The sequence below is a fragment of the Nyctibius grandis genome, chromosome 9, assembly GCF_013368605.1.
Source record: "Nyctibius grandis isolate bNycGra1 chromosome 9, bNycGra1.pri, whole genome shotgun sequence".
In the NCBI taxonomy this organism is placed as follows: domain Eukaryota; kingdom Metazoa; phylum Chordata; class Aves; order Nyctibiiformes; family Nyctibiidae; genus Nyctibius; species Nyctibius grandis.
This window is the reverse complement of record NC_090666.1, coordinates 34144348-34169375: the sequence shown is the minus strand read 5'-3', so window position 1 is coordinate 34169375 and position 25028 is coordinate 34144348. Positions and strand designations below refer to the sequence as shown.

The following is a 25028-nucleotide window of genomic DNA, read 5'->3' as shown; positions in this document are numbered from 1 at the left end:
AAGAAACTAAAACTGTACTGCAAAGTCGGGCTGTGCTATGATCAAAGAAACAACAGAAAATAGAAGAGTCCATTTCAAGACTGCCGTAGCCCTGTGTTTTCAAACCTTGGTTCAGGAATTTCTCACAGAGTCAGCACTGAAACAATTCAGAAGTTTTTTTTCAACCTGAACTTTGCTCACTGTCAGTATCACCTACTTCCTGTCCAGGACAACAGAAGGTTAACATACATGACATTCTAAAGATATGTAAAAACAGCTCCAAAATAATCTCACTAGGCTAACTGTTCCATTCTTACACAGGGCATCTCAAGACAAATATTTCTGCATTTCTCATGAATGAATACTTCTTTTTAAAATTACTATGCTATCTCCAAGTATCAAGTCTTTCTAGCTATTCTAACTGCAGTTGAGAGAGGGAAAATATATGACTCTAACTTGGGCCATAACACCCACAAAAAAAGCACACCAGCAATTAGCTTACATCCAATCGCCTCCTTTAAAACAGGCCTTGCTGCATAAAATCATTTTTCAAGACTGAGGAGGTCCTATCCGTCTGAAACTGGGTCATTTGCAGAAGTATTTACATAGGAAAGCCTCATGTGTTGCAAGTGTCTTTTTCTTTTTTAAAGTCACCTAGAACTGCTAAACTAACTAGCAAAAAATATGTAATCCTCATATACTTAAAAAAAGGTTTTTAAGAATATTGTATTGGTCTCACCTTGTCAAAGGGTGATAACCCCTTGATTCTTGCTCGAAAATACCCAGCAGCCACCAACAGTTCCAAAATTTCAGTCAACTTGATGTTTTGCTCCTCATCTTCTCGTGTTTCAACCTGACAAATGAACAACACACCAATTCAGTGTTTTTCTTTCATTCTTCAAATGAACGTTTTTCAAACTTTATGTTAACGTAGACCACATGTCAGGAGAAACCATGACTTCCGTTACTAGCAACTTGGCTGTTAATTTGAAAGACATTAAAGAAATAGGTAATGCATTTCTACATGGATTTAACATGACACTTTTTTTTTCACTCAGTTAAATACTTTAATCTGCTTCTGCTGTTCAAACTCCTGGTCCACTGCTTGCCACCAGCTAGACAGATTGCTCCTATTGCCAGAAGACAGTTGATTTATTCTCCATTTTGCACATTTCTTTCAATTTCAGGGTTCACAAAATCGTACACTTCACATTAACACTTCTGTAATCTTTTTTACAAAAACAGGAGGAGAAATTCTTGTCGAGTTCCACTTTTCAGGTAACACAAAGCACGGCAGTAACAAGTAAACTCCGATGGGCAGCCTGGATAGTTTCAGTGCTCCAAAGCCTCATCAGCACAGCACCCTTTTAAAAGCGCTTTTGTCCCCATGTGATGGGATGAAACCCCACAGCTCCAAGATTATACATCCTTAACAGAGGCAGAGAGCACCCGAACACCCCAGACCTAGGCCTGAGGGACGGCTAACAGGGCTTCAGGCCGCCCCCTCAGGGGCTGCAGGGACCCACCGACACACCCTCCCCACCTCCCTCTTCCCCAAAATCTTTTCCACAGCCCTCTCCTCTCCTCTCCTCTCCCTCCCACGGAAACCTGAAAAGCCTCGCAAGGAGAAGGGACACGGAAACGCGATGGTGCACAGAAGGTGACCTGCCTGCAGCCCCACGGGGCCTCCCCCGGCAGCGGGGCGGTGAGGGGCCCGGCTCCCCGCGCCCCGAGGAACCCCGCCTCACGGGGCTGCGGGCGGGGGAGGCTGCAGGGCCGAGCCCGCCGCACATCAGCCACCCCCCGGCTCCCGGCGCGGCCCCAGAGCGGTGGCGAGGGGCGGTCAGCGCCGCAGCCCACGGGCAGGCGAGGGGCGGAAGGAACAGGCAGGGAGCCCGGGGAAGCCAGTGCAGCGGGGCCGGGGGAACAGCGGGCGGCCGCGCCTCGCCAACGCCGCTCTGCCCGGGGTGGAGGGGACTGGGAGAGACGCCGTTACGGTACCTCCTGGGGAGCCTGGTACTCCTGTCCCCTGGGGACGACCATCGCCCTCCGCCTCCGGCAGCCTGCGCCCAGCCGCTCAGCCTGTCACGTCCGCTCCCCCCGCCGCAACGCCCGGGCGAAGGGGTGTTCCCAGCCAGCGGCTGCCGGGTTCCCCCGCCCCCGCTCAATGGTTCGCCCGCACCCTCCTTGCGTACAAGCGCATCCGGGCCGTGCCATTCGCGGCCAAAGGGGTGAGGGGGAAGGAGGGCGGGGGCTGCGCGGCGCCCCGGCGCCTCATGTGACTGACTGCACGGAGCGCAACCGCCGTCACGCCCCGCCCGCCAGTGCCCGCGGGCGGCGCCCCTGGGGGTCCCCCCGGGTGCCTCTGTGCCCACGGCCGCGCCTGGGCCGCGGGGTGGGCGGCGGCGTCTCCTCACGGACCGCGGCGTGGGCCGCCGAGGCGTCCCCTCACGCACGGCCTCCTCCCTGCCCGCACCCGCTGGTGGCGGGCACTTCCCCTCTGCTTTACTGGTGTTCGCCCTTCTCTTTTCTTCTTCTTTTTTTTTTTTCCTTTCGCAAGGGGACCTGAGGCCTCGCACCAGCATGGAGGACGATGCACTCAGTGTGCCATGACCTGAGAGGTGCCTCGCTGCCTCTCCTGCCCCACTGACACTGCTCATTAACAGCTGGGTCTCGTTTGGGGACCTAACACCCGAAGGGGATCTACCCGTATATTTTCAGGCCTGCACACGGGCCCCACGCTCGGGAACCTTTGCACCCCTTAAATCCGGTGCTACCTCTGCCTCCTGGCAGCGGGCGCGCCGTGGGGCCATGTCTAAGCGCAGCCCTGTTGGGAAGGCGGGCGGCTGTTTGCCGGCAGGGCTGTGTGTGCCGGAGCCTGGCCTGCCATCCCGGGTTTGCCAGCACCAGACAGGCCCCGCAGCACAGTGGGGATGTGTTGGCAGGGCCAGGGGCTGGAAAGCTGTGCCCAGACACCGGTTGGTCGCTAACACACTTCAGACTCGTGAATAAAATTGCACCGATGCACAAGGATTTACTGGGTGATAGCAGCCTGGTGGTAAACTAATCCGCAGCTTGGAGGCTGGGCAGCCTTTCTTGTTGACGATGGCTTTGGAAATACCTAAGAGTGGCCTCTTTTCAAGTCTACCCCAGGCATTCAGTTTCTAGGCTCTTTGCGGTACACAGAGCATTATAAAAAATAAACTCTATATTAGGCTGCAACTGGAGACATCTCGGAGATGAAGAAAAGCCACATGAGAGCATCATCTCCATCCATTGGAGGGCAGCAGAGCATACACGAGCCAGTCCGTACCAACTGCTGCCCTGACAGAGTGTTCAAAACAATAATAATAAAAGCAAAAATAAGCCAGACTGGCTCAGGCCACGTACTGGTGTAACCACAGGCCACGTCTTAATTAGAGTTGCAGAAAACTGTTATGCAGCCCCAGAGGCTAACGTGCTCACCAGAGCAATACAGGCTTTCTGCTTTTTGTCTGCCTTCTCCTCACGGAGAACTGGTCGGCTCTAATGTGATTGTCATGGAGAGGATGATTGAAACAAACAAACAAAAAACAGGGGCAAGAAGAAGGGTTGAAACAGAAGAGTGTTAGGAAGGGATGTACGTGACCTTGAGAGGCAGTGGCCAGTGCAGGTTGTAAGATAACTACTGAAAAGAAACATCAACTTGGAAAAAACTTCCTGAGCCATCATATGGTCATAAAATTCCTTTTCAAAGAAACAGGTTGAAGTAAAAGTATAAATAAAAAAGACAAGGGAGAGATCAAACCCTGGAAATCTTAAATTGTTTCTCTGGCTTTTTAAAGCATAGTAAAGGAAAGGAGGGAGACAGGGCTAATTAACTCTATGGATTTTAAAACTCACGCAACTGGCGCCCAAAATCACAAAGCTGGCTTGAAATTATATACTTACAGAAATGTAATAGCTTCTTTTAATTTGCTTTATGTCTATGCGACCTCATGGATGGGAAACATTTTTCTCCTTTACAGTGAAGGCTGGAATTTTCCTTCACCTGGTATATGGTTAGGAAATGAAAAGGCAAGGCATGAAAATACAGAAATGTATCTCTGTTGTCATTACAACTCATATTTGATGACTTGAACCTCAATAAAATACTCCACAAAGGCATTGCTTCCCAATACCTAATTGTGATGCAAATTCACCCAGTTACCCAGTCAGAGCTGTTGTCCCCTATGACATTTGGATAATCAATCTTCTAAATACCAATTAGGTTTAAAAAAGTCCCAAGAGGGATACCATCACAAAAAGAAAAACCTCCCTTCCCTCAGATATTTAGATTTTGTGTTGCAAATCTCGAGCAGGTTCAGCTTCAGTCTTCGTTTTCCCTTTCCCTGCTCTCTTCTGCTCTGTGAAGGTAAGCAAGCTCTTGCTCTTGGTGCAGCTGCTTTGAACAACCCTGTCTTGATTTTTTCAGTTTCATTAATCTTGACCCCATGAAGCTGACCTAAAGAGCTTCCTCCATTTTTGTAACCACATGATTTATTTCACTGGTCAGCCTGGACTTCTGACAACATCAGACTTGGTCACCACTGAAAATGTAGCCATAGGTTTCACTGTATCTTTTAGTGCATATTTGGTTTTTCTCGTAACAAGAATTAAAATGTGAGATGGGGTTATAACAGCAAGAGCAAGGGATCCACTCTTTGTTGGGCAGGCACAGTTAGATAAATAAATGGATAGACTTAGGTAATTTTCCCATGCTCTCTATGCTGAGGAGGCCTAAAAGAGAGTTATTTCCATAAATTCTGCGTGATACATAAAATAAAGATAAAATAAGTATGACTCCCTGCGTAATGGTCCGTTGTACAGGGTCTTTTTGTTAGTGTACAGTGTTCTTTTATGTGTACCATAAAACAAAGTGTCATGATCAGATCTTGGAGTAAATGGAAAGGATCCCAGTGATTGCATTGGCCTATGGACCTTAATAATGCCATGACTGCATCTTCTGAGTTGTATTCCTAATTTCAGGAGAAGCTGAAGCCAACTGTAGGGGACTAGCCCAAGCCTTCCGAAGTCAGTAGCGATTAATGCATTGTTTTCTGTGGCTCACACCTTGGATGAGCTCTGTTTTCAACCCATTTTGTTGCCTGGCAGCTCCAGCACAGAGATCACTTCCATCCTGATCCATAATGAAATGATTCCTGCCATGAAGGTTTTCATCTAGATTTCTGGAATTAGCAAGACTGCCAGGCACAGCAGCAGTATCTTCCTTTGTATGCATTTAGTCTTCTTTTTTTATTTGTTGTCTTGGTTGTATACCACCTCCTTACAGTTATTCAGCCCCCCTTCATCTATTGCTTGAGATATAGTAGGCATGAGGAACCATTCAGTAGGAAATTCAAATTCCCAATTATCATCAGTGGAAGTGAGACTCTGTGCACTGTGAAATGAAAAAGTCACAGACCTGTTACAGTAGCCGTGGCATTAGAGGCTGCAGCAGACCATTACATCCCATCAAACAGCCTGATATGTTTTGCAAGGTATAGTGCCCTTTCAGCAATCACATATGACGTTAAATAGTGATGTTTTAAACATGCCCACTATCACATACATCTAGAAGGTACAGTCTAGCCAAAATCCTATTCATTCTCTCCTCTGAATGACTCCTATTCTCAGCATTTAATAGTTTAAAACGTACAGGGAGACAGGAAAACATTTTTCTTGAAAATTATATTTGTGTAATTTTTAATATGTTTTATTAAGATTGGCAAAGTTAACATGAACGTTTTTAGCTTACTTACCAAGACGTTAGTTCATCCCAACCAAACCCAAGGGAAACACAGGTAAAACAGGTGGGAGTATTGGATGAGAAAACAGAAGAAGCACCTGTTTATGGTCACCTTCTTGGTGATGTAGTTAGCAAAGGGCCACAGAATAGTTCCTTTTTTAAGCAAGAGGAAGAGGAAATAATTTATGGCCTGTGGAATTTGTAGCGGACAAGACAGTCCAATGGTGAAAATGCTGATGTGGTAAGAAAAAAACCCACAGCTCCCTCATGGTCTACATGACAGACGTTGGTAAAATTGGTGGCTGATCCTCTCTACAATTTCATCCATGAAAGATCTCTCATAGCAGCCTGTCTGGAGAACAAGAGAGTATCATAACTAAGTATCTGATCAATACTAAAGTTTTTACCAGACTTCTCTTTTGCAGTGTCATGATTTTGGTCACATCACTCAAAGACTGTGGTCAGAATATTCAAGTAACTAATCATTTTGGGTACTTGGATTTTTGAGAAACTTCATGAGGGACTTGATTTTCAGAGGGTGCCTCCTGTGTCCTCTTTGAAATTCAGGCTACCGAGGAGTTTCTTGGTTTCTACGTGGGTACACATCGCAAAGTCCAGGCAAGGGCAGGCACAGTACACCCTGACACAGAGTAATTACCCATAGTGAAGTTTGTTTGGGACAGTGCTGTTAACACATCATCTCTTCCAAAAGTCTCGGGGCATCTGTAGCTGTTACAGTCAAGAGAAATTAATCTACAGGAGAATGAAGTGGGGTTTTCTGACTCATGTATTATCCATGGAACAACTAATTAAGACTGAGTCATCGAGCCTTTACCTGAGAAGGTACAAAGAAAATGAGAACAATTGCACTGTAAGTGCGTCACACAGCCTTCGATTTGGGCCAGGATATTAAATTTCAGATCGCAGCTGTGTCTGTGATGCTGGCACTGGGAAGAAACGTTCTGTTTTGGTTTTATATTTAGACTGAGCAAATCTGATTTGGAATTGTTGGAAAACAAAAAGCCCAGGAGCTTATAATATACTTTTAAAAGATAAAACTTTTCCAAACAGAATCACGCTTTAAGATTTATATGATGTTCAAAGAACAGAAGAATATAGGTTGTTGGATTACTGGCTGTCTTGGAACAAATCCTTACAAAGGGGCAGAGAGTTACATATTTTCACTGTGGCTTTTTTAGGCAAAATATATGGTTTTAGACTTTACCTTCTACGTGTCATAATAGTATGGCACATCCTTCACTTAAAATAGTTGTAAGAATGAACAGTTAAGTTCTCCGATGGAGTCAGATAATCTGAAACTGTTAACAGACTTCTCACAGGTACATCTCACTCCCAAGAGAAAGACGATCTAAGGTGGAGGGTCTTTGGGTTTTCTTCTTTAATGTCAATTTTTGTGAAAGAGAATTGAAGAGGCAGAGAAGTAGTAAGAGGTGCAAGAGAAAATCTCGGTGATGTAGAGGTAGAAAAGAGAGAAAGGTAAAGATACAAGGCGAGCACTTGAAGTGTACCCTTGAACAGAGCTAACCAAAAAGGAAAATAGGCTGAAGAGTGAGTGGAAAGGTATGTGAAGCACTGAACAAAGACAGTCCCACTTATCTGATTCCTGTTTTATTCAAGTAAATAGGACTTTGCCTTTTCTGTGAATTATAAGCATTGCATCACCAATTATTTCACTTCGTGGACTTTAAAATAATCTACAGCCTTTCTTGATGAAAAAATCTGTATGAAAAAAGTTAACATTTATAAATCCCCCATCTTCTTCTTACACTAATATCTCATTATGACACTAATAGCACACCTTTAAGATATCCAGGACCACTTACCAGCTGCTTTACAATGCAGCTTCCCTGCAGAAGAAATTAGCTGTACACTGTCTGGGTGGACATCAAGTTTAACTTGATTAATCTGTTCTGAAATGAAATGGTCCTACAGAGCAATGTTTTTAGGAATCTTAGCCTGACAGCAATTTAACCCTAAATGAAAGCAACCTTTGCTACCATTCATTCCCTCCATCTTCCAGCTACTTCTGTGCAGTGGATTCTAGCATAATCCAGAACTGCCAAGAGAACAACATACCTTTTTAAGAATCAAATCTTGCTTACACCAAGGCAAACACTTTGAGAAATGGAGGAAGAGCACCATCTGGTGACACCAGGCACATCACTATTCTGCTGCCATTAGAAAAATACATTCGTGGTGTACAGCCTGTGTTTTGGAAAGCCTGTCTCAATGATTTTTAATGTTTTAATCCATTATTCAGTTATGCATGAGTACAAGAGTGAACTTCCTGCAAACCAATCTGAGCTGACAGTGACCCTATCTCTACTGTCCCTTAAATCACTGAGAAGTTCTTGTAATTTGAATCAAACATTTTCTGAATTGTTCTGAGACATTTTTTTATGAGGATTTAGAGCAGATTTCATGGGCACCATGAAATGCAGTCCCAGGTTTTATTGCACTGGACATTTCAAGGTTTTTCTGTGTGTGATCCAAGTATTTTCTTACAGTGTTCAAGAAACCTGGCTTAGCTGTCTTTTCAAAGATTTTCTTTTTCCACAGAAACAATTATTGAGAAAAATGAATTATCTTTTTCAATTCTAATTCTTCAGAGGTAAGGAAAAAAGGATGGATCTTAACATGACTATTATTTGCAAATCATAGCTAATTTCAGCACAAATTGAACCTAAATGTGCTAACTCTTGCTTTTAGAATCAGATATCTGCAGTTCAGTCTTGCCAAAGATCTAAGGTTACATACCAGGAGGGGAAGATTCCTCTTTGGCAGATTTACGTGTTCCAGATAAGATTGTTTCCTTTTCTGTGTGCCACAGAGCGATGCTATTGCCATTATCTTGTGCATCTAATGTCAGTCATGTGACAACTCGGTTTGGAAACAGCCATGGATGCATGCTCTATCATTTATACTGCATATCCTGCTTAGTTGCAGTCATACAGGCAACATCAGCTATCAGTGCTACCTGGGGTTTTTTTTCCTCTCTGAAGCTGTTTTGTTGCTAATTAAAGGATGCGTCATTTAAAAAAGAAACCTCCTCTTGCATTTGGCATCATCAGTGTTACTAAACAATGACCATTAAAAATTCAGTCTCCATAAATAATGTAATCAACTTAAATCAGGTGATTTAATATATCTAAATCATATATCAATATGAAGGTTTTTCTATCTGCTTTTTTTGGCTTTTGCACCCTTGGAGAGTTTGTTTTTTTTTTCCAGCAACTGCAAAATGAAGAAAACCTTTCTTGTTTGTTTCTTAATTAAACCAGAGACTTTCACCTAATCTCTTGATTCGGGGAGCTGGGCTTTAAACAAACATTGAATATTGCAAGGCCCATAATAAAAACAGGGAGAACTGGCAATGCCTTATTGCACATCTTCACATCCTTTGTGCAGGGCCACTTAGGACAATGATTTACCTCCAAGATTGTTAGCATTTTTCTTATCAGTCAACTCAAAAGCAGCAGTTTGGCTGACTCCAGTGACTCTGCTGGATTTTTTTATAGTTCAAAGCTAATGAGGTCTTTTTGTTGTAGAATTCTCCTAGCAATTTCTCCACTGTCTCCAGTAGTTCATATTCTTGTGAGTTTGAAAGGCTGGAAGTACGTGTTAGGAGTTATACTGCGTATCCCCAAAGAATGCCCTCTTATCAGTGACTATGCCTTCTCGAAACCAAAGAAGGAAAAGGATACCTTCTAACTTCCATGACTTTTGAAATTAGGAAGAAAGTTCCTACAAGTACACAAACACCTGGGCTATGTCATAGGATGTCCAGTCTAGTTTGTTCAGATTAGCTGTTAAAATCCCAGCTTATTCACAAAGCAAGCATGAAAAGCTCCAGCAAGACCTGCCTCCCATTGCTGCTGCCCTCTTTCTTGGGATCCATATTACTTTTGCTTAGTACAAAAAGTAGATGTGCAACTACCTCTTCTCTCCTAAATCTGCTTCTGCATAGGGAATATAACCTCTTCCAGTTTCCTGTTTCTTGGCCCCACTCTTAGAACTTACTGGTACTCCTTTAGCACCACACCCCTGGCTGTGATTACCTGTGACTGCAGAGACATGTTGCTTCTCTTATTCACACTGTTTGTAAACTAAAATGCCATCCTATACAACTGTCCATTCCCTGCATGTGGACTGAGCAGAAATTCCTTCCTTTCACTTCGGGAAGCCCAGGGCTGGTGGGAAGCTGAGCAGTGAGCACTGAGCAATGCGGTAAATTGGCAGTTCAGCATAATCCATGTGGAGCAAAAATGACCAAATCCAGTAACTGCTTCTAAGGGGAAATGCAGTTGCCCCTTTAATTCAGTGACTGTAACTTCCACAGAGAGAATAACTAACCTTTTACCTTGACTGTTGTTCTGCTGAGCTTAGACACTTCTCTGTCTTCACCTCTTCTGGATAGACTCTCTGCTGGCTCCCTTTCTACTGCAGATTTAAAGAAAAACCTGACAATGCATTTTCTTTTTTGTCAGTCTCTGCTTCCCTATCTGGCTGCCTTGTAGTAAGTCCTTCTGCTATACTTCTCCCTTTGTATAGCAGAAAATATCCTGCAATTTTTCAATTTAGAAAGTAGGATGAAATGAGCTGCATATACTATATCAGAATATGACACCGGGATTTGCCTGCCTTTATTTTTGGAAGTGTATATGAAGTGAAGCAGCATGCTTCATGGTTGCTCAGAGAAAACAGGTCTGTGCTGATCTGTGAGAGAGAGAAAAGCCAAGTCTGCTTTCAGTAAGACAAAGTGAACTGGGGTTCCAAAGTAAGCTGGCAAGCAGTGATTCTCATGCCATGCAGTAAGTCAGAAGTACCAGTGATTTCCCACGAACTTGCCATCAGAGGCAGAATTTCAAATGTTGAGTCAGTTCTGAAGAGATTCTGGTTTACGCAAGTCTGTCTCTATATATGCTGGATGGTTGTGCAACAGTGGATGTTCATAGGAGAACATCCACTTGTTTCATAGGAGAAACCAAAGAAAAGAAGAACAGCATGGGGAAAGGGTGAGGGTCAGAAAAATTATTTTAAACACTTTATAGAGAAATAAGACATTAAGAAAAAAACACCACATCTCTGGTCTTTGACCTCGGTCAGCTCTAGACCAAACTCTTTCCAAAGTGTTTTACTTAACTCTTTCATTTTAAGAGTATTTTGTTCCATGTTTCATACAGAGGTTTTTCAGGAGATCTGGATGTGAGCGTGACTGTTAGTATAGTCTGTCCACCAGAACACACTCCGGTGCTAACAGGTAACTCAATGCTGGATAATACTTTTTAATACAAAGCTGGTTGCCCCAAGGGATGTTATTCTACTTGGGAACTGGCATGTTGGTGGTCCATTCTGATGCTTTTTCACTGAATTCCATATCAAATTCCCTCCATTCATAAGGCAAAATAAGATTTTTCTAACTGCTATGTCTGCACTTAACAGAGTATCTGAAAATCAAGATACATTTTTTTTTTTCTGCCATATGGTCCATAACTTAGCTTTGATAGCAACAAATATTTTGAGATCAGGACTGAACTGCAGTTTTATTGCTAAAGCATATGGGGAGATAGACTGTATCTTTCTTTTTCTACAACTATATTGTTTATCAAGCTTTTTAGTAATAAAAAAAAAATTAGAAAAGCAAGGAGATTGTAGGTGTTGCCATGGGGAAAGAGTTAATACTAGAGTAGTAACCTGCTTCTGACAATAGCTTATCCCTGGCACTGCAGAGGAAAACTAAACTATTTGTAATAAATGTATATAACTGTGTAATATCATCATTTACCTTTCAAGGCCATGTGATTAACTATCTAAACAATATTTAGGTTAATCTTCAAATATCACTTTAGCTTGCACAGTAGTTTTACTGACAATCTCAGCCAAAGCCTACTGAGGTCAAAGTAAAGTTTTCTGTTGCTTTATATTGAATCAGGACAAAAATTAAGCCATTGAGTCAAAGCTGGATAAGCATACATAGGAAGTAATAGAAAATGCCATGCTTTTACAGACTTCCTACCTCTAACTGCACCCAGCAATGACAGAATATTTTCCACTTTTATCATCTTTTCCATAATCGAACTCTATTGTTTGAATTCATAGTCTTTACATAGAGCCCTTGTTTTTTGCTGGGTGCATGCCATTACCCATACTGAGTGTACTTCTATTTGTTAAATACAGTGAAAACGCCAGCATTGAGTAATTAGACTGGAAGGAACTACCTGACATACTGAATGACAAGAGCTGATGATCCATCTGCTCCCATCCTCTCTGCCTAATAAACTGCTGGTGCTTCCATGGCGCAGAATGAGAGACGTTATAATTACTGATTACTTTTCAAGCTCTTCTTAGAGGTTCTTTTAAGCTAGGTGGAAAAGACAAGATTTTCCAGGATCTGTCTGAACGAACTTAGTGCAATAGTGCTGGGAAAAGGAACATGAGGAAGGCTTTCTCTCTAGAGCAGAAGTGGGAGGAAGATGCTGAAGGGGGAATGTGCACAATGAATGATGGCATGACTTAGGCTGGTGTTGCTGGAGTCTTGATGTGATTAAAATGCTCCCTTGAGCAGGGTCTAAGCATGCACAGGAAGGCATCAAGCAACAGTCTGTACTAGGGACGAGGCTTGCTTCTGATTTAATCAGTGGCCATTTTAACACTTAATTTAGTAGGAACACAGCATCTTCTAGTCTATCAGAAGAACTCCTGGCAATGGTAGCGGTAACGTAGTGTCCTGTGGGACACAAGCCTTATGGGCAAACATTTCCCTCCTGTCCTTTACAGCACATTAAAATGTGTAAGAGCTAGAAGTGCTGTGGCAATACCTGTGCACATCAGCGAGCTCTCCCGGGCCGGCGGTACGGGCTCCCTCCTTTAACAGCAGGTGGCAGTGAAGTTAAACAAATGGATGGAAATAAACGGAGAAGATGCGTTTTGCCTGCTGGATGGTGTTGCTGCAGAGAGCTTCTAGAGCTCCGTGCATATTCAGACAGTGCAAGGTTCATTTCCAGTGCACAGATCACCCGTGGCACATTCAGGTAGCAGAAAATATTAATTCATCCGTAGCTGTTTGTAATCCAAGTCACGTTTATTTTGTTTGTGATGTCTTTGGTCAGAGAAACAGTAGAACAGATAGACTCTGTTATCATTTCTTTCTTACATCCGTATTTAAAACCTATGCATAGCTGAACAGATGAGGATGAAGCTCAGCTGCAAGTGAGTAAACTGTTATTCTTTATTACCTATCTTGTGCTACATCTGAGAGAATTAAGATGTATCACCATGGGTTGCTTTAAAACTTTTATAATGCCAATATTTCTTTTTTACCTCAAAAAAACTGTGTGAAAGGGTTAATAAGATCTCAGTTTAAAGCCTCAAGAACGAAGAGACTGAGAGTAAACTTCTGCAGCCCTGCCTCGCACTTTAAATTAATCTGATTTCTGGTGGAAAGATGAGAGAGGGGGATGTTTGTTTTCCAATTTCCAGCAGGCAAGTGATGGAGATATCAGTACAGATATTTGATTGCAACTTTTAAGTTCCTTACCTAAATTAAAAAGGGATGAAAAGATACTAGGAATGTCTACTTAATATCATTAATATCTTAGTTCCATAGGACTATCATGAAAAAAACATGCTTGTGTGGTTTGTGATTTCCAGTCAGATGCTTGACCATCAAATACAGTATCTGTTTCCCTTATTTACTGCTCAGTGCTTGATCCACCTGAGGAAACCCAGCAAGGCTCTCCCTCCATCACATACCTAGATAATTACTCAATCCTGTATGATTATGCAAAGCACTCAAGAGTGCCTTGCATAGGCACTCAAGGCCCAGGTCTTCATTTCAAAACCTGTTCAAGACATTAGCAAGCTCTGGCTGAAGTCCTCAGCTGTTAATGGTGCTGACCTGAATGTCAATACTGTGACAGCAGAAGGAGAGGAACCTTTCTTGTCCCCCTCTTTTGGACCATTGAAGCTCTACAACGCAGATGTGGACTCTGCAGCCCTGTTCCTAAGAGAGGTATCAAGCCAGTAGGAATGCTCAGAGAAGAAAGGGCTTCAGGGCTGCTCTCAAGAGTTTGATTGCCCTTATCGTAGCATCCATAACTACATATTTTCTTTTCAAGCTCGTATTTACACGTACTATAGTCTGAATATGCTTTTAATGTTCCAGTTATATTAGAATTTTTGGTTAAAAAATGTGCATGACACCCCAGTAGACACATTTATAACAAGCAAGGGCACAAGTTTCAATCACTTGTGAAGAAGCAGCGCTTCTTAATCTGTCAATCAGTCCATGCACAAAATGCAAAGAGCATCAATTCCTTTTTAGGTTATTTACTGTGACTTATGTATCTGCCAATAAATCTAAAATACCGGTCAAAGAATATGTAGCGCAAGTAAATCCATAAATGTAGCAGAAAAGCTTCACTAACTACCTCAGATTGCCAAAGCTGAGGTCATTTCCTTGTGAAAAATACTGAGGTCCATAAATTATTTTTATCACCTCTGGGGCAATGCAAACAGTTTCCCACAGATGCTGAAAGTATGATATGTTTTTTATTTAATATCAGAACACCACTTTTACACAGATTTTAAAATATGAGGTCCAAGATTCTGCTCGTACTCTAAGGCCCCAATTCAGCAACATATTTAAACAGATGCTTCAGGTCCTGACATTAAACACGTGCCAAAGTGCGTTGTTGCATAGTCATAGATTGCTGAATCGGAGCCTAAAGGCTGAAGGTTTTTTCCCATGAAACTCAAAATTTACCTTCCATTTTCCTTCAAGGAAAACAAGGCATTTATTAAAACATGATATAAATAAACACTTAAAAACATTTGAAAAACTTCTCTTTCAGAGATCACTGGGTGAGCAATAGCTCCGAAGGTAAACCTTGGACAAATGTTGATGTAACATTTTTTATAACAATTTAAGTGGTGTTTATTTAAGGTTTAGTTAGCATTGTTTCCATGAAGAAAATGAAAATACTTTGAACATGTAAAGAACATAAGCATGAATGGTGAACGTCCTACAGAGAACTTTGGAGAAAACACCACTGAATTAACTTACAGTACATTTGTTAAACATGAGCAGCTCTAATAATGACATTTCATTTAACAATGCCCTTTGTCTTTTCAGTTCATCAGTTACCTATTTCAGTAATGAACTGCAGTCATACCATTCTGATTTTCTCCTAATGTAATGGCTGAGATCACTTCACTTGCAGTGGAGCGTGATGCTATTATTCTGTTTGTGGCTTAGGAAAAAAGCTATAGAATATATCACAATTGCAATTGGCTAACAAATATTAAAGTCTGTGATGGGTAAGGACACCAATAATTTCTTTTAGCTTTTAATGGGAACAAGTAAAATTAAAAAAAAAAAAGAGAGAAAAGAAATAAATGGTTGAAAATGCTCAGCATATCTATTTCATGAGCAGAGCAGTAAGTATTCAGCTGGGGAAAAAAATGAGCCACGCATTAAACGTTATTTTAATTTTTTATCAACAGTTCATGCATAGAACTTAACAGCAACGTTTTCAGTTAGGATGAATAATCTCAGTCGCAAAAATAAAATGGAGTTACCTGCACTGTTTAAGGAGGATTTTCTAAAGAACTAGAGGAAGTCAGATGAAGTGGGTAATATCCCACTTTGCACTATGTAAACACAAGACTGATAAAAAATATCGTAGGTCTACTTGATATGATCCATAAGTCTTACCAGGGGTAATGGAGCCTACTTTCACTCATTTGCCTACCTCTTTTTGGGGTTTCTTAAATTTCAAAAGCTTTTTCATTGCCTTTCTAACTGCAAGAGAGGCATTTTAACCAGGCTGCTGTTTTCACTTTTCTATTCACTGTGATCCATTCAAAATATTTTCAGAGCTCACCGAAAACATTTAATTAGCAGAGATTGGTGTTCAGCACCTCATAATCTTTTCCCAGCTGAACCAAATCTGCACAATTTACAATACATCTTTGGAAAACCGCTTTTTACCGTGTGCTGCATCTATAGATCTCTCTCAATTACCCACAGTAAATTTAGGCATTGTACAAGAGCAAATTTTACAGTCCATGAAGAGATGAAGTGAAATCTAGATGAAATTCATTGTGACAGATTCTCAGTTAGCGCCCTGATGTGTCTGTATTACAGAAGATAGACATTCTATTAGCATGGAAGCTCCCATAATGGACTGTGAATCATTTCAGGTAATAGAGATGCCAACTGGAATGACTGAAAAGCACTATTGAATTCCATTAGAGCTCTTTGTTTTTAAATCAGTCATTTCTTTGTGAATATCCTACTATATACTTCTTGACCCTAGATGAGAGTAATAATTGTGAACTAATATTACAAAACATTAATCTGAGTTACTGTTCAATTAATGTTTCTGTTCGAGGGTTATTTTTACGCCACAAATGTGAAGGAGACTGTGGCTTGTATTACAAATATGTATTTGGACTTGAGCTAGTGCAGAATGCAATTTTCAGTTATATTTCTGTCTCCACTGTATTCAGTCTCATCTCATTAGCTGTAAAAAGACTCGGGTATTGGTTTTTCTTTTTCCGAAGTCATCCTACCAGAATAAAATAACTATAATCAACAAATCTATAAAGATAAACATTTTTATAAGGGATGCCACAAATAGTCTTCTTTCATTTAGGTGCTTGGTTAATTATCAGCAAAATAACTAACACCATATCCTGTTACCCAAACAGCCCCACCTTATCTATCAATCATGTATGATTTATCAGACTTGATAATTGCTTGGATAATTAACACAGAATTTAGGTTTACTCAGTGTGCTGAAACCTCAGAAAAGCCTGCATAATTGCCATTTGTGTTGTAGATGAAGTTATGAATAATTCTTTTTCACGGAAATATGAAGGCTGGATTGCAGGCAGCGCATATTTCCTCACCCATTGCCATTAATGCAGATATCATGTCATACAAGAGCTATGGCATTGTCACATGTTAACTATATGTATATAGTTAAAGTAATTAAAATACATATCTATAAAAATAAAGGGAAAATCCTTCCCTTTGTCTGTGAGTACTGCATGCTTCTTTCGTGAGGAAGTACAGAAGGAAGATTGAAGGAAAATTAGTCTACTCAGTACAGTGGCAACCGATTTGAAGCTCTGTAATATTCGCACATAAATCCTTTGGGAAGACTTGAAAAAGAGTAGGCTCTCTATCTTCTGTCTACGGTCATCTATTTTCACATCAGAATGAGCAACATTATCCTTATATGCTGGAGTATCTGTGTCTACAGCTTGAAAATGAGACTCTCCTTAATGTTGTAATGACAGGTGTAAGATTAACTTTGTTAGGTGTGTAGCCACTCATGCAAACTAAATTAAATTAATGGAACAAATTTCTCTCATAATTAAGATAAAAATTCATGTCAGCTGTAACCTTGCTGTACACTAATTATATACAAATGATTTATCATCTGCTTCGCCCAGAATATTAATCCTCAACTCATTGATAACTGCAGCCAGTGTTAAGAGATGAGAGTTGATTAACTATGACAGATTGGGCGACCGCAGTACCAAGTGCCTGAACAACCAGTGAAACCAGGAATATTCAAATAGCACTTCTTATTTAAAAATGCATCCCCATGGAAACAGACGCATGTTTAATGAGGGATATGGAGATTACTTCAATAACGACTGATATTGGAACAGTGGGCAGAACTAATCAATAATAATTAAGCCCTTAGCCTGGTTAAGATATGGTTCTATAAAGCAGGTTATATACACATTAGTGAGATACTAGTTTGGGCCATGTAACATAGAATGTCTTCATGCATTGCTGTTACTTATTTATTTCTCCTACTGCAGAAGGTATTGCATAGTTTACAGATGTTAAAAACCCAATAATCTACTTTTGGCTTCCAACAGCTCTCATAAAAAGAAGAAACTGATGCCGCCAACAGTTCTTCAAAAGTCCAAATGGAAACTCCTGTCATAATAATGCTTTGGGAAATTTCTTTATGAAAATGTCATTCTACAGAAAAAACCCCAACCAACACAAACAGAAACCAACAGCTCTTGAAGCATCATCTGTTAAACAGGACACTCTTTGGTCTCTTGGAATATGACATTGTATTTTTACTTTAAATGAAAATTATTAAAATTAACTTGTAAAACCTTTACGAAAAAGCTATTAGTCTTTTTTTTTTTTAACAGCTGATATGTATTTTGGGGAAGATTGTTAGTTAATAATGTATACTTTAATGAATAAAAAAAAATGCAAAATTCCAGGCATGTTGAAGATTTACAGGTTTGGGCTTGGGCTTTTTTAATATGAATTCTGTCTCCCCAGGACAGCTTTTTTATACTAATTGCTCATTGAGACTCCAAGAATCCCTGTCAGAATGAAGAAAAAACCCAGTCTTGTACCTAGGCATTAATAAGGCACAACCAGCAAGCTGGATGAACTAAGTAATATCGCTGTAAATGAAGTATTTGCCTGAAAAGTTGGTGTGTCTGAAGCCGAGTTATATGTGGAAAGGAAACTTAATTGCTAGTATAAAACTGAAGGCAATTATGAAGCTAACGCAGAGTTATTCACACTGGTAAGCTGGGACGAGCCATGTGAAATACTGCCTGGTTTGGGGCGTAGGGGTGTAGAGCCTGGTCTGCAGTGAATATACGGATGGCAAAGAGAGCTGGAGAGAGGTTCCCAGAGCTGCCCTCCTAACCAGGCACTGCAGTCACGACTCAGGCTTTCCTGTTGGCCAAAGTGGTGCGATTCTGGAACAAAATCCAAGAAGTTGGCTCCTATCCTATGGCTGCTCGGTGACTGGATTTTAAGAGAGCCGACCCTTCTCAGTCTGCTCATTCGTAGTATGAGGGCAACTATTCCTTTGGAATTGTAATGGCTTATTTCACACAGGCTACACCAGGATTATGTTTTAAATGCAAGTCTGAGCCTTTTCTTGAGTTCACGTGTTCTTTAACATCCACTCAGATGCTCCTGTATAAGTAGCTCCAAAGCTTGGCTTGGATGAAAATCTGAGCTCCTACTACTGAGTGTGGAGCCAGCTGCGTGCCAGCCCACCGCAGAGACAGGCTGGACACAACAGATGGTGTGGTGCAGGTTTGTCAACGCTTTGTAGTGACATTGCAGGCTTGTATCGAGCAGAAAAAACAGACTACCTTCTAGAAATACTCAGCATTGTACACAGCCCGAGCTTCAGCTGCCCAGAGAAAAAGAACCACAACACCAGAGCCCAGCCATCCCAGCACTGGCAGTCTCGACATGTGGATGGCAGATCAGGGGCTGCTTTCTACCTGCCAGTGTAGACTCAGCCTCTCAAAAAATATTTGAATCACCAGTCTAGGAATTAAATATTCTACTTCATGATAACAGTCCTTTTCAGCCTCCAGTCCCTTGAGGGACTTTCTTCTTTTTTTTTTAAATTTGTTTTCTCGTCTTCAAAAGAAATTAAAGTCCCACTTAAATGAAAAAGAAAATATGAACTTTATGGGAAATATAAATTCAAACATTTCTTTCTCTACATTTCTAGCTATTTCAGGGCTAATTGCCTTTGAATGTGTAAATGCAGATAATGAGAAGACTCATATGTATATGGAATTGAAAAGAATATTTGCAGAGCAAGTCAAGTACTTGATATCCAATTTAACTTGGAGTTGGATATCAACTTTAAATAAGCAAAAAGGCCATAAGTTTTTTTTCATCATTGTATCCTTAGGGGATACATATCTGCTATGAACCTAATCAACGGCAGGACATCACAGATCCTCTACACCAGTGCTAATGAATGAACATTTACATGGCAGAATGGAGATGGAGCATCAGCACTGCAGGTCTGATGTGGCTACCAGACATTGCCCTACACATTTCTATCCAGATGCAGTGGGCACAAAAGTTTTTGTGTTAACTGTCGTTCAGGTCTTTGGGATCACTCTGCAGAAGCAAACATCAGTAGAAATACATTATAATGAGAGCATAAAAGAAGTTCCTCCTGTTAAATTACTTTTCTGAGCAATTTTATATGTGGTATGACATGCAAACTTTCACCTACCAATGCCAACAACATCTAGCAAGTAGGTGAGCTAAACTATGTCCGCACCAAACTGGTGCACTAGTGGACTGCACCAATTCAAGCATGTAACAGCCATAGCAGACTCGGCTGTACGGCAATTTTCAGCAGCACCCTTTCCAGCAAAGCAAGTAGCAGTTCCCATCAATACCATGGTTCCATTCAAGACTTTGGCCCTACTGCAAGTAGGATTATGTAGCTGCTCTGGTTGTTGGAGTATATTATAGCTACTATTGCTACTCTTGCTCTTTTTTTTTTTGCTTTCTTCAAATAAAGAAATCCAGGCATGATAGTAGCTACCTGTCTTTCTAGAGCATATGGGAGTTAATGGACCAATTTCAGGGGAAATGCCAATGTGGAAGGCAGTGGCACTCTTTGCTTAGGAAAAGAAGGAGTGAACTAAAAAGAAAGTAGCACTAGTTAGAGAGAAGGCATGCAGTCATTTAGCACATCTTTTCTAGCAGAAGCTCAGCCTGGCCATTTGGCAGTGATAGTGTCTAAATCCAGCCTTCTGGGAATGTCTAAAACGGGCCTGTATTGATCAGTGCTACTTTGGCCAACTGCTCGAGGTAGGAATTAGGAACACACTGGTAGCCCGCATTGCTACCAGTTAGAGCTATAGCTGATAGACTTAAATTTGCTCATACTGACACATAAGAGAAAATACACCACCTTCGATAAGAGTTCCTCCAATTTAACAGGCACAAGGAGAAGCAGATGCCAAAAATGGATAGTGTTCTTGTCCTAAATCTCTTTTGCGCAATGAATTAGCCTTACCTCGAGCATCTTCTGCCCCCTCTGCTCAGAGTAAGAAGTAAGATTATGCACTGCCATCTGACTTCCCCAGCAGTAACACTTCATCCCATTGATCAGACTCTGCAAACAATGCAATTATTTCAGAGGAGAGTGCAGTCAGCCCTAGTTTTTTACTTCCACTTATTACTGAGGAGCATCAAACTACCCAGCCATTTTCCTGCAGCCATCTTTAAAAAAGGCAATGATCTCAATGTGCTGCTAACCTAATGAGGGCTGTGTGTGACAGAGTCGTAGATACATTTTCTCACTAGCCTAATGAGGAAAGTGACAGACAGTGAAACAGTTCACACTTGAGTAATTTTCTAGTCATCAGCAACTGCAGTGTTCATGGTAGCAGAAGCCAGAGAAGGGACAGAGAGATATACAATAAATACACACCGGCTCCATTGGCCAGAATAAGTTATCACTAGGATAGAGGTTTTGGGGCAAACTCCCTTAAGAAATTCAAACAAAAAGAGTCAATTTTAAGGATCTCTAGCAGTGCATTCAATTAAAATTAAATTTAAAAGTAGGATCAGCTGCTGGGCTGTTAGGCCACCTGCCCAAAGGAAGAAAAAAAATGAGAGATGTAACAAACCTTTACTCCCGATGTCTGCAAGCTGCTCGCAAATTGGCTGAAATAGTACCGGCTTCTCACAACCATCCATTCAGCACAAAGTCCAGTTCTCCTTCTTTGCCTCCCACCCCAAAAAGAAGGAAACTAGCAGCAGATAGCTCATTATCCATATTGATAGCAAGTTTTTGCATGATAAATGCCGTCCTTCTTACATTTTTAACATACTGGCAACTGCTTCCAGTGAAATCATTATTTCTCAAGGAAACGTTACTATGAGCCAAGCCTTGGTACATCCACTGGCAGAGGCTCCAGGATTGATACCACAAGGAAACAGCAGAAGCTGTGCAGAGCTATGCCGTTCTCCAGGCAGTACGTTACTGCGCCCCAGCACCTCCCACTGCCCTGATGGTCAGGTAGAGGACTGGAGAAGAGACACAGCCCAGGTGCAAGGGAAAGAGCCTTTCCCAAATATGGGAAAACCAACTGGTCCAAGGAGAAGTGTTTCACCTGACAATGGTGGGGTCCAGGTCTTGAAAGGACCCCACCAGATCCCTTTCCACAGGGCTGCTCTCCAGCCTCTCGTTCCCCAGTCTGTATATATTCCAGGGTTGCCATGTCCCAGGTGCAAAATCCATCAATTTCCCTTGTTAAACTTCATGCGGTTGGTGATCGCCCACCTTTCTAATTTATCTAGGTCTCTTTGCAGGGCCTCTCTGCCCTCGGGAGTGTCAACAGCTCCTCCAAGTTTTGTGTCATCAGCAAACTTGGATAGTAGTCCTTCAAGTCCTGCGTCCAAATCATTAATGAAGATATTGAAAAGCACTGGCCCCAAGATGGATCCCTGAGGAACCTCACTAGTGACTGGTCTCCAGCCCGATGTAACCCCATTTTCTATAACTCTTTGAGCCCTACCTGTCACCCAATTGTTCACCCATTGCATTATGTGTTTATCCAGCTGTATGCTGGACATTTTGCCCAGGAGGATACTGTGAGAGACAGTATCAAAAGCTTTACTGAAATCCAAAAAGATTCCCTTGGTCAACTAAGTGGGTAACCTTGTCATAGAAAGAAATCAAATTCGTCAAACAGGACTTTCTCCTCATGAACCCATGCTGGCTGGGACCAATGACTGCATTGTCTTTGAGATGTGTTTCAATAACTCCCAGAATAATTTCCTCCATAATTTTGCCAGGCACCCAGGTGAGACTAACAGGCCTGTAGTTACCGGGGTCATCCCTGTTGCCCTTCTTGAAGATTGGGACAATGTTTGCCAACTTCCAGTCAACTGGGACCTCCCCAGATTCCCAAGAGCGTTGAAAAATCATTGAGAGAGGTCTCGCTATGACGTCAGCCTGTTCTTTAAGTACCCTTGGATGAATCCCGGCGGGCCCCATTGACTTGTAGGGATCCAGCTGGAGCAGCAAATCTCACACAAGTTCGGGGTTGATTGGGAGTGTATCATTCTCACAGTCATGGATCTCAGGCACAGGGCTCTGGGGGTCCCAGTGCCCATCATTGTTGTTGAAAACCAAGGCAAAGAAAGCATTAAACATCTCTGCTTTATCTATGTCCCTGTATGTGAGGTGACCATGCTCGTCGAGTAATGGGCCAATGTTACTTCTAGCCTGCCTTTTGCTACCAATATATTTTAAAAAAGCCCTTTTTATTGGTCAAAATACCTCTCAGTGATCACAGCAGCAACAGATATTTGCTCATGCAATTAAATCCTACCCTGCAAGAGCAGTCTATGACCCTTGGACAGAGCACACATCGCAGTCTCTTCCACTGAGGGCAGAGCAGCTCTCTGGCAGAGCTTTTGCCTAGTGTTCATTCGCTAATTCTCACAATCACTCCGTAAGTCATTTCTGCACTGGCCTTGTGGGCTGGTGGGGAAGTCAAGGACTTGCAGGAGTTGCCAGAGGCACAGATGCAGTTAGCCAGGAGCCGAACTCAAACTTCTGGGCTCTGGTCCTCAACTCTGGCTGCTCGACCAAAATAGTATCCAAGTTCACTAAGAGCTTGGATGAACTGTTGTTTTCTCTGACGTTTCTCCTTGCGTGTGTGAAAGCATTCCCTTTGGCTTGTGACAGAAGGCCTGCGGTTCAAAAGGTGACCGGGCTCTGAGTCAGGCGCCCCTGTTCTCCTACCACATCTGCTACTGCTTTACCACATGACCTAAGGCAAGGCATTTAAACTCATTGCACCACACGTGTCATGTCAGAGGAACCCAAAATTGCTTCTAAGAGGTTGTTGTGTCAGCACAGTGCAGCGTAGCACAAGGCAGTGCAGTTCAGGGCTGCACTCATTTGTTCCTGGCCGGCTCTGGACCTGGATCCCCCAGTCTGGGCTTTGTGCTCCACTGAGCTTCGCTCTACTTCTGGCCAGAGTCAGGCACCCCTCGACCACATCACACACATGAAACAGCCACACACAACCTGTGCGTACTCTATTTTCTTCTTTTCAAAAACAAAAAATCATCCAGCCCACATAAATCTGAACAGCCCGGGATGCATTTTCCTTTGAGTCACCTAACAGAGCGGACGGCAGACTACTGCTGTGGCACAACCGGTGCCGCGTTTGGGCTTAACTTACAGCTGAGGGTAAGCCAACAGACACTGGGATTTTCTAAAAGGTGTAAGGGAATTAGGTGCTTATCTCTCCCTGACTTTCACTGGGGCTCAGCATTCATTTCCTCTAGGCTATTTTTTGTCTAGAAAAAGAAACTGTTTTTTAATGGGCACAGCAGAAACATTAAACTACTTTGAATAACTCTCCATGTGGAACTGCTCATGTTCAATAAAAATGGTGGTGTTTTCCAGTATAAATAATAACTCATTTCTTGAAATCATAAATCATTCACTTCTTGAATTATTTGAGTGTCAGGGGATAAACTGTTAAATCTATATTTAGTATCTAACTCAAAGTCCTGCCTGATTTTCAAGAAGTACTGCACGCTCTTCAGCTGGGAGAACCTTGCATCATCAATCCCTCAGATAGAAGTGCTTAAATTTGAGCTTACATGATTACATTTAAAAACTCCCACCCAACACTTAAGGGTAAATCTGCAAAGGAAACTGAAAATTAGTTTAAAACAGTTCTGAGCATTTTCAAAAATTACCCAGTGGAAGGCATTCCAGCTGGAAATGTGTTTAAACTAATTTTTCATAAATGTCTTTCTTCTTGTAAAATTCTGTCTTGCGTATCACAGATGTCCCAGAATGTGATATCTCTGGCCACGGACAGCCATGCGCTGTATCACCCAATGGGGAGGGAGGGAGGGAGCAAAAGAAACCGGTGGTGTGGGGGAAACCATCCAGCTTGTGTCTGGCAGATGGGGCACAGAGACGGTGAGAGAGCCCGCAGTGCAGTGCCGGCAATGAGAGATGTGCAGCCCTCGTGGTGGGGAGATGGGAGATGACAGCACACTGTGTGATCCTCACTATCAACATACGGGATTTAACAAGTCTATATCATAGAATCATAGAATGGTTTGGGTTGGAAGGGACCTTAAAGATCATCTAGTTCCAACCCCCTTCCACAGGCAGGGACACCTTTCCTCTAGACCAGGTTACCCAAAGCCCCATCCAACCTGGCCTTGAACACTGCCAGGGAGGGGGGCAGCCACAACTTCTCTGGGCAACCTGTGCCAGTGTCTCACCACCCTCACAGGAAAAGAATTTCTCCTAATATATAATTTAAATCTACCCTCTTTCAGTGTAAAACCGTTCCCCCCTCGTCCTGTCACTCCACGCCCTTGTAAAAAGCCCCTCTCCCGCTTTCCTGTAGCCCCTTCAGATACTGGAAGGCTGCTATAAGCTTC

The 25028-nt window shown here is 42.1% G+C and overlaps 1 protein-coding gene across 1 annotated transcript in view; it reads right to left on the bottom strand.

Annotated features, from left to right (window-relative positions):
* The window catches only part of CCDC93 (coiled-coil domain containing 93), a 49195-nt gene extending 47066 nt beyond the window's left edge, over window positions 1-2129 (bottom strand). The window contains exons 1-2 of the mRNA XM_068407675.1: window positions 1981-2129; window positions 719-832 (exon numbers count right to left, since the gene is read on the bottom strand). Coding sequence (XP_068263776.1) covers window positions 719-832; window positions 1981-2022 — 156 coding nt within the window. The 5' untranslated portion in view covers window positions 2023-2129. The remainder of the gene's footprint in view (window positions 1-718; window positions 833-1980) is intronic.
* Between the last annotated feature and the right edge of the window lie 22899 nt (window positions 2130-25028).